The sequence below is a fragment of the Rhinolophus sinicus genome, chromosome 14 (genome assembly GCF_057876585.1).
Source record: "Rhinolophus sinicus isolate RSI-liver-muscle chromosome 14, RSI-T2T, whole genome shotgun sequence".
In the NCBI taxonomy this organism is placed as follows: domain Eukaryota; kingdom Metazoa; phylum Chordata; class Mammalia; order Chiroptera; family Rhinolophidae; genus Rhinolophus; species Rhinolophus sinicus.
Genome location: NC_142514.1, coordinates 67,665,349 through 67,678,710, shown reverse-complemented (window position 1 = coordinate 67,678,710; position 13,362 = coordinate 67,665,349). Strand labels below are relative to the sequence as shown.

At 39.4% G+C, this 13,362-nt stretch overlaps 1 protein-coding gene across 11 annotated transcripts in view; it reads right to left on the bottom strand.

Moving 5' to 3' along the window:
• Positions 1–3,456: 3,456 nt before the first annotated feature.
• Positions 3,457–13,362, bottom strand: part of LRRC8B (leucine rich repeat containing 8 VRAC subunit B) — a 61,535-nt gene continuing 51,629 nt past the window's right edge. For all 11 annotated transcript variants that reach the window (XM_074335105.2, XM_019753349.3, XM_019753330.3 and 8 more), the window contains one exon: positions 3,457–8,398. In XM_074335105.2, the coding sequence (XP_074191206.2) occupies positions 8,126–8,398 (273 nt within the window). In that variant the 3' untranslated portion in view covers positions 3,457–8,125. The remainder of the gene's footprint in view (positions 8,399–13,362) is intronic.

The window sequence follows — 13,362 nt, the reverse complement described above, 5'->3', positions numbered from 1 at the left end:
TTAGAGAATGCACAGGATCTGAAGTTAGGTCCTATGCAGGAGGCCTGGGTGCAGGTCTTGGCTGTTCCACCGGGCTTTGGTTAAATATAGGTGGTCCATATTCCTGACAGCCATCCCAGAAAAGTGAAAAGAGCTCTCAACAGGGGGCGTGTAGACTTAGACGCCATCTCCTCAGGCCTGGCTTTGGGATCGCAAGCCAGCCGCTTTGGCTTTCCCCTTCAGAAAAGGCTCTCCATGGTTCCTTCCCGGAAAGTTCTGCAAGTCTAGAATGACATAAGGGAGGGGGAAAATAAAATGGATAGCGACTGACTCATTGGCTCAGGAGAAGACAAACTAAGGATGATACAGAGCAGGAGGCGGCACTGGGCTTAAAGCCTGCAAGAAGAGACCAGTGAACTCTGCAAACCTGAGTGTCATGAGAGTCTTCAGACACCAAAGTGGGTGGGAGAGGATGAAGCGCTGAGGTTAATTGTTGATTCCCTAAACTTTGGTGGAAACAAACTTTGCAGAATGTGGCTTGAATACGTATTCCTCTTCTGAATGGTCATGAGACCTTAGAAAATTTTAAGTTTGTTTTCTCCCTTGAAAAAAATCACCAAATAAAGTTGTTGGGTGGATTGAGATAGCACACATACCGACCCTGGTAGAAGACCTGCCATGCAACAGGTGCTAAATAACGTTATTGTATTCCACCATGTGATTTCCACTGTGGTGACAGACTCCGAGCTGAAAGAGCGTGGACAAAATGGTTAGATTTTTAAAAATCTTTTCTCAATTTGGAGACATGAACAAGGTTTGCAGTGTATTGTTCTGCCCAGCTATTACAAGTCCAGCAAATTTTCCTCAGGCCTCTTCATGCAGACTGGATCGGTTCTCTTTCCCCTGGTTGCTTCTCCAGGCCTTCCCTTTCTGCAGAGCCATTGCCTGAGACTGGCTCTGTTGATTTTGAAAAGGGTGACAGAAGCGCTCCAGTCTCCCCATAACGATCTGAGTAGTTTTTCTGTGAAGTACCATAGAGGCTATAAGACAAGGCTGTGAATCCAAACCCAGTTCAAGGAAACACTAAAAGGAGACTCCGCACAGGTGGCATTTGTCTACCCCCCCCCCCCCCCCGCCCCGCGCCCCCGCCATGTTTAAACATGTGCCTGCGGCACTGATTTATAAGGAACACCAAATGTCACTGGAATAATTGGAAACAGGGGACCAGTCAACTCAGGTTTCCACATGCAATTCCTTAGGTTAACATCCTAAGGAATGCAAATCGGCCCTGCTCCCAGTCAGTACCCTGAATACGTCTTATTTGAAATTGTGACAGGAAACCACCTTTTAGGAACGGAGAGTCTTGATCACTGAAAGACATTCATTTTGGTGAGTACAAACGGAAACATCACACTCAGTCTGATGGGTATTTAATACTCTCAAAGATGGGGTTTAGTAATGGGTGAGGATGTGTAAGCTTGGGGTATGTGGTTGGGAAGGGACAGGGTGGGGGCCAGGAGAATACCGTGCTTCCAGGGGGAAAGAGAGGGGAGACCCAGCAGCTGACAGGCCGTCTCGTGACACCTGGGAGAAGAGATTGTCTGCTGTGATGTTTGACAGAAATATGATGAGCTGTGAGAACTTTAATTTGCTCTGCAGCCCCCGCCCCCCCACCTGCGTGCTTGTCTCTGCTTAATCATCTCTAAACTTGAGCTCACTCTTGTGAGAGTTTTGTTTTTGGAGAAGGGAATAGACAGCTGATATAAAAGTTTATGATTTTTACTAGTAGAAAACCATTTCCCCCACCTCTACCAAATACTTATTGTATATTCAAAGCATGCTCTTTTTGGTTTTTAAATGGGTGCTAAATTCCTGCCTGCCCACCTCTGGTCTGATTCTGGTGCCAGGCACTGCATGGGGCTTTCTAAGTGCATCTTGTTTGGGATGGAGTCACAGGGATTAAGTGAGGGCCACTGAATTCTCAAGATGTCACCTTGGGGGCTGCACTTGATAAATGGAAGGTAAGGAGAAACTGAATAAAAGGGGAGGTAATAAATAGGAGCGGGACAAGCTTCTATTTGGTTTACTCTCATTTCAGCAGCAGAGGGAGGCAGAGAGTAAAAAATGATGTGCATTGAGTCCCACACCAACAAACAGGCCCGTGTAAAAAGGGATACAAACTTTAAGGTATTTATTATAAGAAATAGTGTGAAGAGCTTCTCGGTAGCACACAGGTAGTTTTATAGATCTTGGTACTTAGGAGGCAGGACGTTTAACTCCAGAGGATGATGAGACAACAGAAGAGAGACTTGTATTTTTTAAAAAGTCTACACATGTTAAAAATGACTTTGTTTCTGATCCTTCTTTGGCATACCGATGTATATTATTTTGTAAATATGGGGCTTGAGTTCAAGGTGTGGCTTTCAGCCTTTGGATAAACCACTTTTCTCTAGGCCTCAGACATGAGATGGACAGAGACTACAAGCTAGGATTTCAGAGAATTCAGAGAAGGGAGCAGAACCCAAACAAAAGCTGCAGCTCTGGAGACTGGAACCATGCCCTCAACAGCACTGACACAGCCTCTCCCCCACAGGCAGGCCCTTCACTGCGTTTTTGAAAAGCCATTTTGCGATGTGGAAGTGAGTGCTGAAGATCATGAAGACACATTTACTGCCATGCGCATGGGGGCATGTCATTGCTCCCGGTGTCCCAAAACTCTAAGCAGTCCCTGAATGGCTGATAATGCTTTAGTCAGGCATGGGCTTCATTTCCTCAATATAGTTCCCATTCCCAAGGCACTTCAGAGGTGGAGGAAAGCCTTTCTGTAAGTACTGCATTTCCAGGGGAAAATATGTCCATCTAGTTTCAGGGCTTTCCTTCATAATCTGGTTCAGTGCATATCAAATTCTGTCCTCCAGCAGAGAAAAGATCTGGGTATCAGTGTTTCTGAAAGTGTCTCTCTCCCTCTGTCTTCTATCCAAGGGGTCAACTGATCACGTGACTATTTTACCCAATAATTCCATTTTTTTCTCCCTTTACTAAACCTTCTGAATATTTCCTATCTTGCAGTTTATTACTTTCTATTTATCAGGTCTACTATTCAGTGTTAGCGCGAAACGAACAGTAAATGGAGAAATAGGAGCCAAGGAGAGAGAGAGAGATGGCTTGGTTTGTGATCAGCAGTCCTCCAGGATGAACACAATTGGAAAGACGGATCTATTTGACAGATTTCACCCTCTGCCCCACGCAGTGCACTCTAGAATCAATCCAGCTCTTTTTCAGGGGCTTGCTCTTTTGTAGCATGCTTTTGAAAACCCGTACTACTGTTATGAGATTCATGTGTAACCTGAAATCTGTAATTTGGAGACTAATGTCACCATGTACCTGCACAGGGAAGTGTGAGAAGAGGAAGAGAATCACGTTTGGAACCTGGGCACTGGTACGTGTACACAGGTAAACGTTAGCACAGTCAACGTCTTCCAACATTTAATCTGTTTTTATTTGCTATTTATTAGAAAAATTCAATCTTTATTTTACACAAAACGTACTTTAAAAACAGTCAAGTTTAGCAAAAACTAATGAATCTCAGGCAAAGGGATTTACCACCAAAATGCAGATTTACATGGTAAACCTGAGGGCCAAAAACATTCAACTCATGACAAAATCTTACATTTTCTAATAGTTTATTACCAGAAGCGAAGCAAAAACCGGTTATGTATGTTTCAAAATATATGACAAAGACAAATGACCAATGCTAGCCTTCGCTGTGAAACTAACAAAAGAAAATGTCTCTACTGAAGATTGGCCCTTATTTCACTGAAAGTGAAACATTTGAAGAGTTTCAAAAATATTTAAACATATTTAGGCTTATACACAACACAGATATGCACAAACACATTCATTCTAATTCTATGCCCCTTTGTATTTTTCAAATTGCACCATCTCTGTTAGAGAGAATATATAACATGCAGGAGGCATTCATAATTATTTTTTCTCAGCAGTAGTGTATTATTATACAAGTAAAAAGCAAGACTTAAATATGAATTAAATTCAACTGGAAGCCATTTCTATTCAGTACTTTGGCTCATATTTTCTATGTTAATGCTTTAGTGTAGATGAAATCTTCATGTGAAAAAAAGAAGTTGAAGAGAATATAGTCTATTATCAACAGTACTTAGTAGGTAGTTCCCAGTGGATGTAGAAGTGATGGACCAGAAACTGGAAGAAAGCAATTAAATAGGACTACAGTTTTTTCCCCTGCTTCAGCTTTCATACCCGGCTGAAGATGAGAAATAATTATAATCAGGCCTTTTGCAAGTTATTAGTTTATACCATTTCATGTATATAATGTCTTCATAATTAAAACCAGGATACAAAATAAGCCCTTCACTCTCCCACTAGCCTTCCTCTTGTTTCCTGAAAAAATAAATAAATAAACACAGATTTTGATGCAATATACAGTTCCTAAAAATAAAGTGAACTTAGTTATATTCTTATGCTTTTGAAGGGATGAAAGAACATTGGATCAGTTGTAAATACTGCGGGGATGGGTAAAGTAGAACTGCTCAATTAAACAATTATAGGCTCTGGCTTCCCTCCAAAGATACTGTTGCTGTACAAGTGCTCATCAAATTTAAGGGGTGGGTGAGTGGAGAAGGAAAAGAAAACACCTTATGTAGATAGGGTGATGGTAAGAGAACGTACAGATGGAAAGAGCATTTTATTGAAAATACAAGGAAATAAAGCTATAAATCCACAAAATAGTTGTTTGATTATTTTAATGGTTTCTGAACCCATCAATATTATGCAGCATTTTAATTAAACATACAAAATTTGAATAATGGAACACATGACGAACAGCAATAAATATTTTCACTATCAAACAATATTATGCAAATAACTGCTCACCACAGCACACCAGTTGGAACTATGCCACAGTGCTGGGATCTTAGGATCTTGACTTACCCTGTTTAACACAAACATTTGTTAAGTGACAGTGACATATGGTGACATCTGGGGGGAAAATTAAGACTGAGGATGAAGAATGAAAACAGTATCTATGTGCCACATAGATGTACCCTGATGTAGGTTAGGGAAAGAATACTACACCTTACCAGAAAGGCTCAAAACTGCTTATGTTCTCAGACTAAAGTTAAGCATTCAGTTGTCTTTTAAATATTACAACTAAGAGAATAGAAAACTCCATGATTACAAGTAATGAATAAAAAAGAATGACTATCCTAGCACTAACCTACAACCTCTTGCAACTTTGGAAAAAAATGCTAAACATATCCTAAACGAGTAAGTTACATTTGCATACACAGGGGTGTGTGTGTCTCTTTGTGTGTGCAAAGTTGTGTGTATGTGTGTGTGTGTGCATCTCTCTGTATGTGCACACGCATGTAAATAAAATGAACCAATGCCACGTAGCATAAGCCATCAACTTGGTTCTGAATAACATCCACATTTCTTTTTGGAAAATGTATTACACATTCTTGGAAATCAAATGACAACTAAAGTCTCATAACTGTAAGTGAACAAACTTCATTTTCTTCATTTAAAATCCTCTTAAATGAATAGGAACACTTGCAAAAGGAAGATGTGCTTCAAATATGCAGTAAAGGTGGCATCAAACACCAAATTTTCCTATGTAAGTGGTGGTCTCAGGGTTTGTTGCATCAGTGCTATGTCATTTCAAAAGCTACCTAAACACTGGTGTGTAAGACTGAAATAAAAAAGAAATCTAAGAACTATGGCATCAAGAACAGAGTTTGCACCAGTAACTATGCCCTTGTGTCTGGAAAGCCACTTACAATATCCATTATTGATCGTGACTGTAACGCATTTCCAGAATTTAGAGAGGTGATAAGGAAGACTTAGCCAATGAGTTTGGCAGGTGAACAAAACCAGTCACTAGCCATGAAGAATTCTAGTTTGTCAGGGGAATGGTAGCAATCTAAAATTTGTTTTGGTAACTCTTCTTTATAGAAGAGTGTGGAATTTTTCATACAAATTATGGCTAATTTTATGACCCCCAAATTTAAATACCTCTCCATGTATCATGTTCACATCCAAAACTGAAGATAATCCTATCCAACGTTGGAGTCAACATGCATGACAATTCTATTAGGAAACATTAAAATGACCATCAACTCACATTAAAAAGAAATGAAAATAACAAAAAACTCTAGAATAGTCAGAGTCTGTTTTCTGAAGTCCTAGAAGAAAGTTTCGTCTGGGTCCCTGAGAACTTGAATGTCCTGGCTAAAGGCAAGTTTTGGTAAGGTTTACATTTTTACACCATTCCCTCTCATTCAGAATAAACAATACGGTTTAGGTTTTGGTAAGAATTACATTTTCACACCATTTCTTTTCATTCACAATAAACAATAAGGTTCAGGCAGCTTTTGGTGTTGTATGTTTTTTCTAGATGACATTAGTCAAATTTCATTTGACGCCAACAGTTCTTTGTCTGAGCTACAGTCCAGGGGTGTGTGGCAGGTGAAGGAAGCTATATTTTGTTAGAATTTAAAGACTTGCTTTCACCTTTTTGGAATGAGTAAAGCAAGAAAAAATACCACACATCACAATTCCACATTTACAGTACTCTTTACCCATCATGTTTTCCAGTTTTGTCTTAGGGCGGTTAATACATTACTTCATAGTTACATCCAAAATGAGAAGGCATCATAATGCCTAGACCCATTAGAGAAAAACACATTAAAAAAAATGTACATTTCCCAAAAATAAGTCAGCTGATTTTATTTGACAATATCCATGATAATAAAAGGCCAAACACAAAAGCTCTTCATAAAAAAAAAAAGAAAAAAAGCCAAATGTATACCAGAAAAGTTAGACAAAGTCATGAGATGAATTCCAGCGAAATGGATCTATTTTTCTGTGAGCTTTGAGCAGTCATCTTAAACACTGAATAAAGGCTGAGTGTTTTACGTTAGTCATATCTATAGATCATGCAGATGGAGAAGGAAAGTATTTTGCTTTAACACTTACTTAATTTCTGCAAGCTGTTTTAAAACCAATTTTAAAGATCCAAATCTGTACCTCTCCCCTCCATCACAGTTTCTGAAGTCAGTAAGAATTGTACCCGTACAATAAGCACAGCAACAAGGGAAGAGAGAGAGGTAGATGATGTGGCCATCCTCTTAAAAGGAAACCCCCCAAATATTTTAGGGCACGAAACACAAGGCTTTTGTTATCCAAAAGTAATTAGTTGCAGAGTACAAAAACATACTGGAGAATGCATCCTGGAGAAAACATACTGAAAAACAAATATGAGAATCATAAGCAGCCAAAGCCAAGTATATTAATAGTAAATTCTTAAAGAGATGCATGTGTTTTCCGTACCTTACAAAAATTATCCCCACAGATTTTGAATTCAAGATTATACAATAAAAATATTTATATGTTTTACATTTACTATAAAAAATTAGCAAATAAAAAAGGCTTTGATGATACACAAGAAGACATTTTAGAGAATACATGAATTTTCAGGATGCCCCAAGGATGACCAATCCTACATACCCTGCTCCTGTTTTATGCAAAGGTCAAAAGCAGGCACTTTTTCAGGGTTCATCATTGTTAAGAGAAAACCAGATGAAGGAAGTCTCAAGCAAACTGGGACAGGAAGGATAAAGCCAAGAAGGAATTCTGCCAAGCACAAGGCCTTAAAATATTTAAGAACATAAATCAAAGACAGTGTTCAGTATACATCAAAGAAATTTATATTGATGAGTTTATGGTCTAGGTGATAAATCTCCAAACAGGAAGTCAGTTGAAATAGTGTGCAAATAAGTAATGGGGGCTGGGGAAGGAAAAGAAAGAATATCTGATCTTCAACGTAAAAGCTGCAAGGTAGAGATTCAATAATTTCACATCCCCCATTCCACCCTCAAAGTGTACTTCTTACATTTCAAGAAGTAAAAGACCAATTATTCACAAAATCTCAGTTCAGTGTTAACACTTTTTACCTGTTTAATTTAGGGCTAGACACTGAGTAGCATTAATAAGACATTTGGTTAGAGTTAGTCAAAATTATTATCCATTTTTTAAGTCTTTATAATTTAGGGAATTTTAGTTCTCATTTAAAGCCCTGGGGCATATTTTTAAAAATTATTTTCTCTTTAGGTTAACATTTATCTAAGCAAGTCTGCAAACGTTCTGTTACAGGGAGAGGCAGAGTATTGAGCAAATTCTCCTCTACAATTAGACAGCTCCGTTTTAGGGACTGACATCCTTCCAGTTCAGGAGGAAGTGTTTCCAGGTAATTACCAATGAGCTCCAGATGAGTAAGGTTCGACAGCTCACCCACGTGAGGGGACAAACTCATCAGGCTATTTTTGCCCAAAAGTAAACACTGCAGCTTTTTGCACTGAAACAGCCCATCTGGTAGCATCTCAATCTGGAAAGGGAAAAAAAAAGAAGCCAGTAAAACTAGTTTTTGATGGCCTATGATAATACATTTACTTATGTATACTCCTAACTTTTCCCAAAAACATTTCTGCATGTTCACAGAGATACATATAACAATGATGATAAATTTGATGTACATGGAAAAGATAAAGGAAAAATAAGGACATTCTGACACTGAGGCTATTGTAAACTTAGAAACCCTTGTTATACACGTGTGGGAACAAATTTGGCTCTAAACATTCTAACAAGCAATTCTCAAAGAAAACCTAATCGGTTACGCACTCATTCTCCCTAAGACTAAAAAACAAACAAACCAGTAACTCAGGAGAATCATTATTATTCTTGAGTCCTAGATCAGAAATAAATTGCTCTCAAGAGTCCTCAAAAAGAGTTTACTGTTTAATGTAATGAGCAACATCCTCAAAAATATCCTGGGAACAGACATGAGGCTATTTTTTTTTAGAGTTTCACAATATAGACTGAAAATTTTATTGTTTAAAAAAAAAGTCAGCAGAAGCAGACAAGAAGATATGATAACATATACATGTACATTTCATTGCCCTCTACATTCACTCTTATGAGTATTCACCCTTCTTCCTGCTTTCTGGTGGGTTCGATTAAATCATGTAACACAGAGAAATAATTTTAAATATGATAAATAGCCTGCAATGAGGTAAATTCCTAGAGCCGCTCAACAGAACTGCCCCCCCTAGCTGGTGGGTAGGTTGCATGGGAATTTCCAAGGGAGCCACAGTGTTTATATGAAACAGGGTTTATTGGGGAAAGACACCTAGAAGAGCGCTGGGCATGCACAAGGCCTTCTACTCTCACCATGCCACTGAGAGGAGAGTTTGGGCCAGGCAGGGCAGGACTACACCCCCCCCACCCTATAACACTGCACGTATGTGTGCAGGTGGGGACAAGCCATCTTGGCAACTATGAAACAATGTAGGCTCATTGGTTAGGAAGTCACTTTGGTAGAAACAGGGATGAAAGAGGCACTCCAGAGGAGCCAGCCTGCTCCTCTGACGGGCTAAGGCAGCCCCACGGAGCTAGCTCTCCGTTGGAACTTCCATGGTCATCCAGACTGATCTCCTCAAAAGGATAAACATTTTTTCTACAATGTAAAGAATGGTCACAGTGCGTTAAAAAATGCTCATTATGTTGGAAGCTCCCCTTCTCCTCTTATCACCCACACATACACTCAGTACTGGATATCCTTGAAAATAAATGTAATCATTAACATTGCGAAAACTGGTGTTTAATATTGCTCATCACTGCACACCAAAATACTAAGTATAAGCAAAGGAAGAATTGCTACCCTTTTATTTCCTTCCCTTCTCAAGAAGGCAGATGCAAAAACCATACACATGTAGATTTCAATATAGAGATATAGCAGAGAGACGAGAGACAGAAGAAATGTAAGGCCTTTCTAAAGCAACCCTTTCTGGTCAGACCTCTGCAGCTCAGAATTAGGGTCAGCGACGTACAATTACAGGGAATAATCAGTCCTGATCAATGTGAGAGTCCCTGTTGGTGTCTAAGCTATAATGTAGGCAAATTGGTTAAAAAGGGAGAAAGCGTGGCTCCTCTGTATTCATAAGCACGTGCTGAGAGCAGCCCCCTTTTGTGCCAGGCTCCCAGCTGGGTGTTGGGGATAAAGTGCTGGGCAAGACAGATGGGTCTTTAATAACCTCAGTCTAATGCAGAGTTTCTCAACCTTGGCACTGTTGACAGGTGGACAGGACATGCTATCTCAGGACATGCTAATCAAATCCATAAAATCCAATCATTTCAAGAAACAAAGCTGAACGTTTCTGTTTCTAAGTAGTGATGTCAAAAACAATGGCAAGCCCTGCAACATAACTAAACTTCTGGAGGAATTTCCACATTGTTCACCTTCTGGCTAGTCTTTGAGTTAATAAATGCAATACATTAAGTGCAGAACTGTAGAAGTCAGAAGACTTAGGTATATATTGGAGTGGTTTAAAGATTTGAGGGAAGCTATTAAATCCTCCCCCTTTCCTTGTGTTTCTCTATCACATTCAATACCATCAGAATCCAATTACACTGTGGCACTGGGATAGAGATGGATGCTGCCTCTTCCTCTCCCGTCTTTCACAGCCACCCACACACACCACTGCTTCCTATGTAATATCATTTGGGTTGATGCACATAAGATGCAGTAAAAAGAGCACTAGAGGAGGGGTTGGAACAGCTGGGTTCCATCCCAGATCCATCACCAGGAAGCTTCAGACCTCAGGCAAATGACTCTGAGCTTCAACTTCAGTACCAGTAAAATGAAGGCCATGGATGAGTGCAGGCGCTGGCAAAGTTTTTCTCTAAAGGAGCAGGATAGTAAATATTTTCGGTTTGGTGGACCAAGAGGCAAAACTGAAAATTTTATAGGTGCTTATATAACAAGAGAGAAAAAAAATTAATACATTTTTTAAGTGTTGAAATTCAAAATATAATAATTGAATACCTTTTTTTTTTTTTTTTTTGTAATACAGGCCTAGTAATGAGAACAATGGAATTTATTTATGGACAATACAATTTGGATTTCATATAATTTTTATGTGTGACAAAATATTATCATTCTTTTGATTTTTCCTCCAACCATTTAAAAATTCAAAAACCAGTCTTAGCTCAGGGCTGTATAAAAATTTGAAAAACATCCTTAGCTCAGGCTGTAGGCAGATTAGGGCCTAGGTGGTAGTTTGCCAACCTCTGGCCCATCGGGTTCCTTTTAGATATAAGAGTCTTTGTCTCTTGTTTTAAATCTGTATTCCTACTTCTAAATCATAACTGATTAAACCTTTTCATGGGGTTTGTTTCTTGATTGTCCTCTCCCAACTCTTCCATATGCTACAGTCAGAATCCCATTGAAGGTACCAGTTCAAGCTAACTAGCACTTTCAAGCTGAAGTCTCACCTCAGCCATTATCCAATGAATCACACGTGAGCTTGACTGGCAGACTTCAAGGCACTTTCCATTCTGAACACCTTGCTAAATGCTTTTGTTCCTTGTTAGGTTGGGGCACGCCTGTTGCAATCCTCTGGGCATGACCTCTATCTTTTTACATTCCTGCATCCAGTGTTCTCAGGGTGTATTCCATGGAACACTCCTCTCAAGAGTTACTATGAAAAAGAGTGTCTTGCTCAGCTATGTTTGGCAAACGTTGCATACCATTTCCCCTCTTGGAGAAGCACAACGTATACTCATACATTAAAGCTCTGAGGAATCCTGCTGCAAAAATATGATAAAAAAATAAATGTTTGATTTGTGTGTGTGTGATAGCACCTATTACTATCCCGTGGAAGAAACTCCGGAGCGCCCTCTCAGTTAGTGAATGTCTGTTGTTTGGGGGACTGCTCAACATCCTCAATATCTAGAGAATTCTCTCCCTGACCTTGGTGGGAAGCAGAGCCCACTTCCCACTGGAGGAACCGACACCACCAGATTCTTGTGTGCCCAGCTTCCTTGTAGCTCGTGTGGGCATTCATTAGCTCTGCCAATCGGGTGCACAGGCCTGGACTTTGAATTGGGGCTAGTGTCACAAAGAAGCAGAAACCATGAAGACCCTATTTTGTGGGCGGGGGGAAAGGGCTTCAGCAGCATCAAGATTTCAGGGGCAACAATGGTGTCCAGTGCTCCTATGGTCAGTGGCAGGGTATCCCTACCATTTTGCTTTTGATTTTGGCTGTGGTCCTTTTGGCTGTCTGACTAACTTTGTGCTTGATTGTTTTCCAAGCTTGATTCTGCAGGCTTTTCAGGGATGATATGAACTACACAACGTCCTTTAAATAAATGCCTTTTCTGCTTAACCCCAGAGATAGTATCTGTTACCTCCATCCTTGAATCTGATATACTGCTCAAGTCTTTAGAAAAGTCTTAAAAACAGGAATCTTTGAGGAATCTGAAACCTCATTCCAAATGGATGAATCAACTCACATTTTTGAGTATGTGCATATCTAAATATTTATACATCCAATTTAATGTTTGTTTTGTTTTCTAATTGTTCTAAGTATTTTGGTCTACCTAACAGAATCATGAGGTTAGAAGGAACCTTGCAATTAGTTAAATCCCTACATGAAACCTGAATCCCCGATTCCCTTTAACAACATTCCTACCAAGTGGTTAACAATCTATAATCCGGGCCATTTTATTAAAAAGAAAATCACTTCTCCCTTCTCAAATGTTCATTCAACCTTTCAACAGCATTTTGGGAAAGATGAGAAATCTTCTGCTGGTCCTAGTTCTAACACTTATGGGTACTCCCAATAAGCTTTCTTTTCTACTTAAGTCTTTCACATATTTGAAGACAATTTGTGGACTATTCTCTCTCCTTTCCCTCCCCAAAACTTCCCATCATTAAGCTAACCTGTTCCATGAGAGAGGTACTTTTCACCTCTCCGGTCGCTATCTTCTGAGTAAGTTCCAGCTCCTCCAAATCCTTATTAAATAAGTCTCTTCACAGTTCTAAGTAGAGTGTCCTGAGTAGTTGTGATGGTCATTATTATGGCTCTAAGGATGCTCAGCAACTGCTTCTTGTACTTCTGAGACAACCCGCCAAAGATATCATTTTACTTTGGCCGTAAGCTACCTTCAGCATAAGATCTTTCACATGCTATCAAGCACCCTCATTTATTCAGAATAGGATGCGTCTGGTACTCCTAGTCTCTCTTTCAGATGTAGAAAAGCAGTCAATGAACTTGGTATCAAAGTTACATAAAACTCATTACATTAAACTAGAAAAAAAACGGTAACCTACTTATACGTTAAATAATTAATGGCCAGCTAACAAATTCATCAGGTGCAAATTTCAAAAGTTCATGCTGTGATTTAACTGTATGACAACTCGGTGGAACCAACGCCTCTTAAAATAATTATTTATACTTTTTATTATAGACTTAACAATGGAAGAATGTAACCAAAATATTAACATTAACC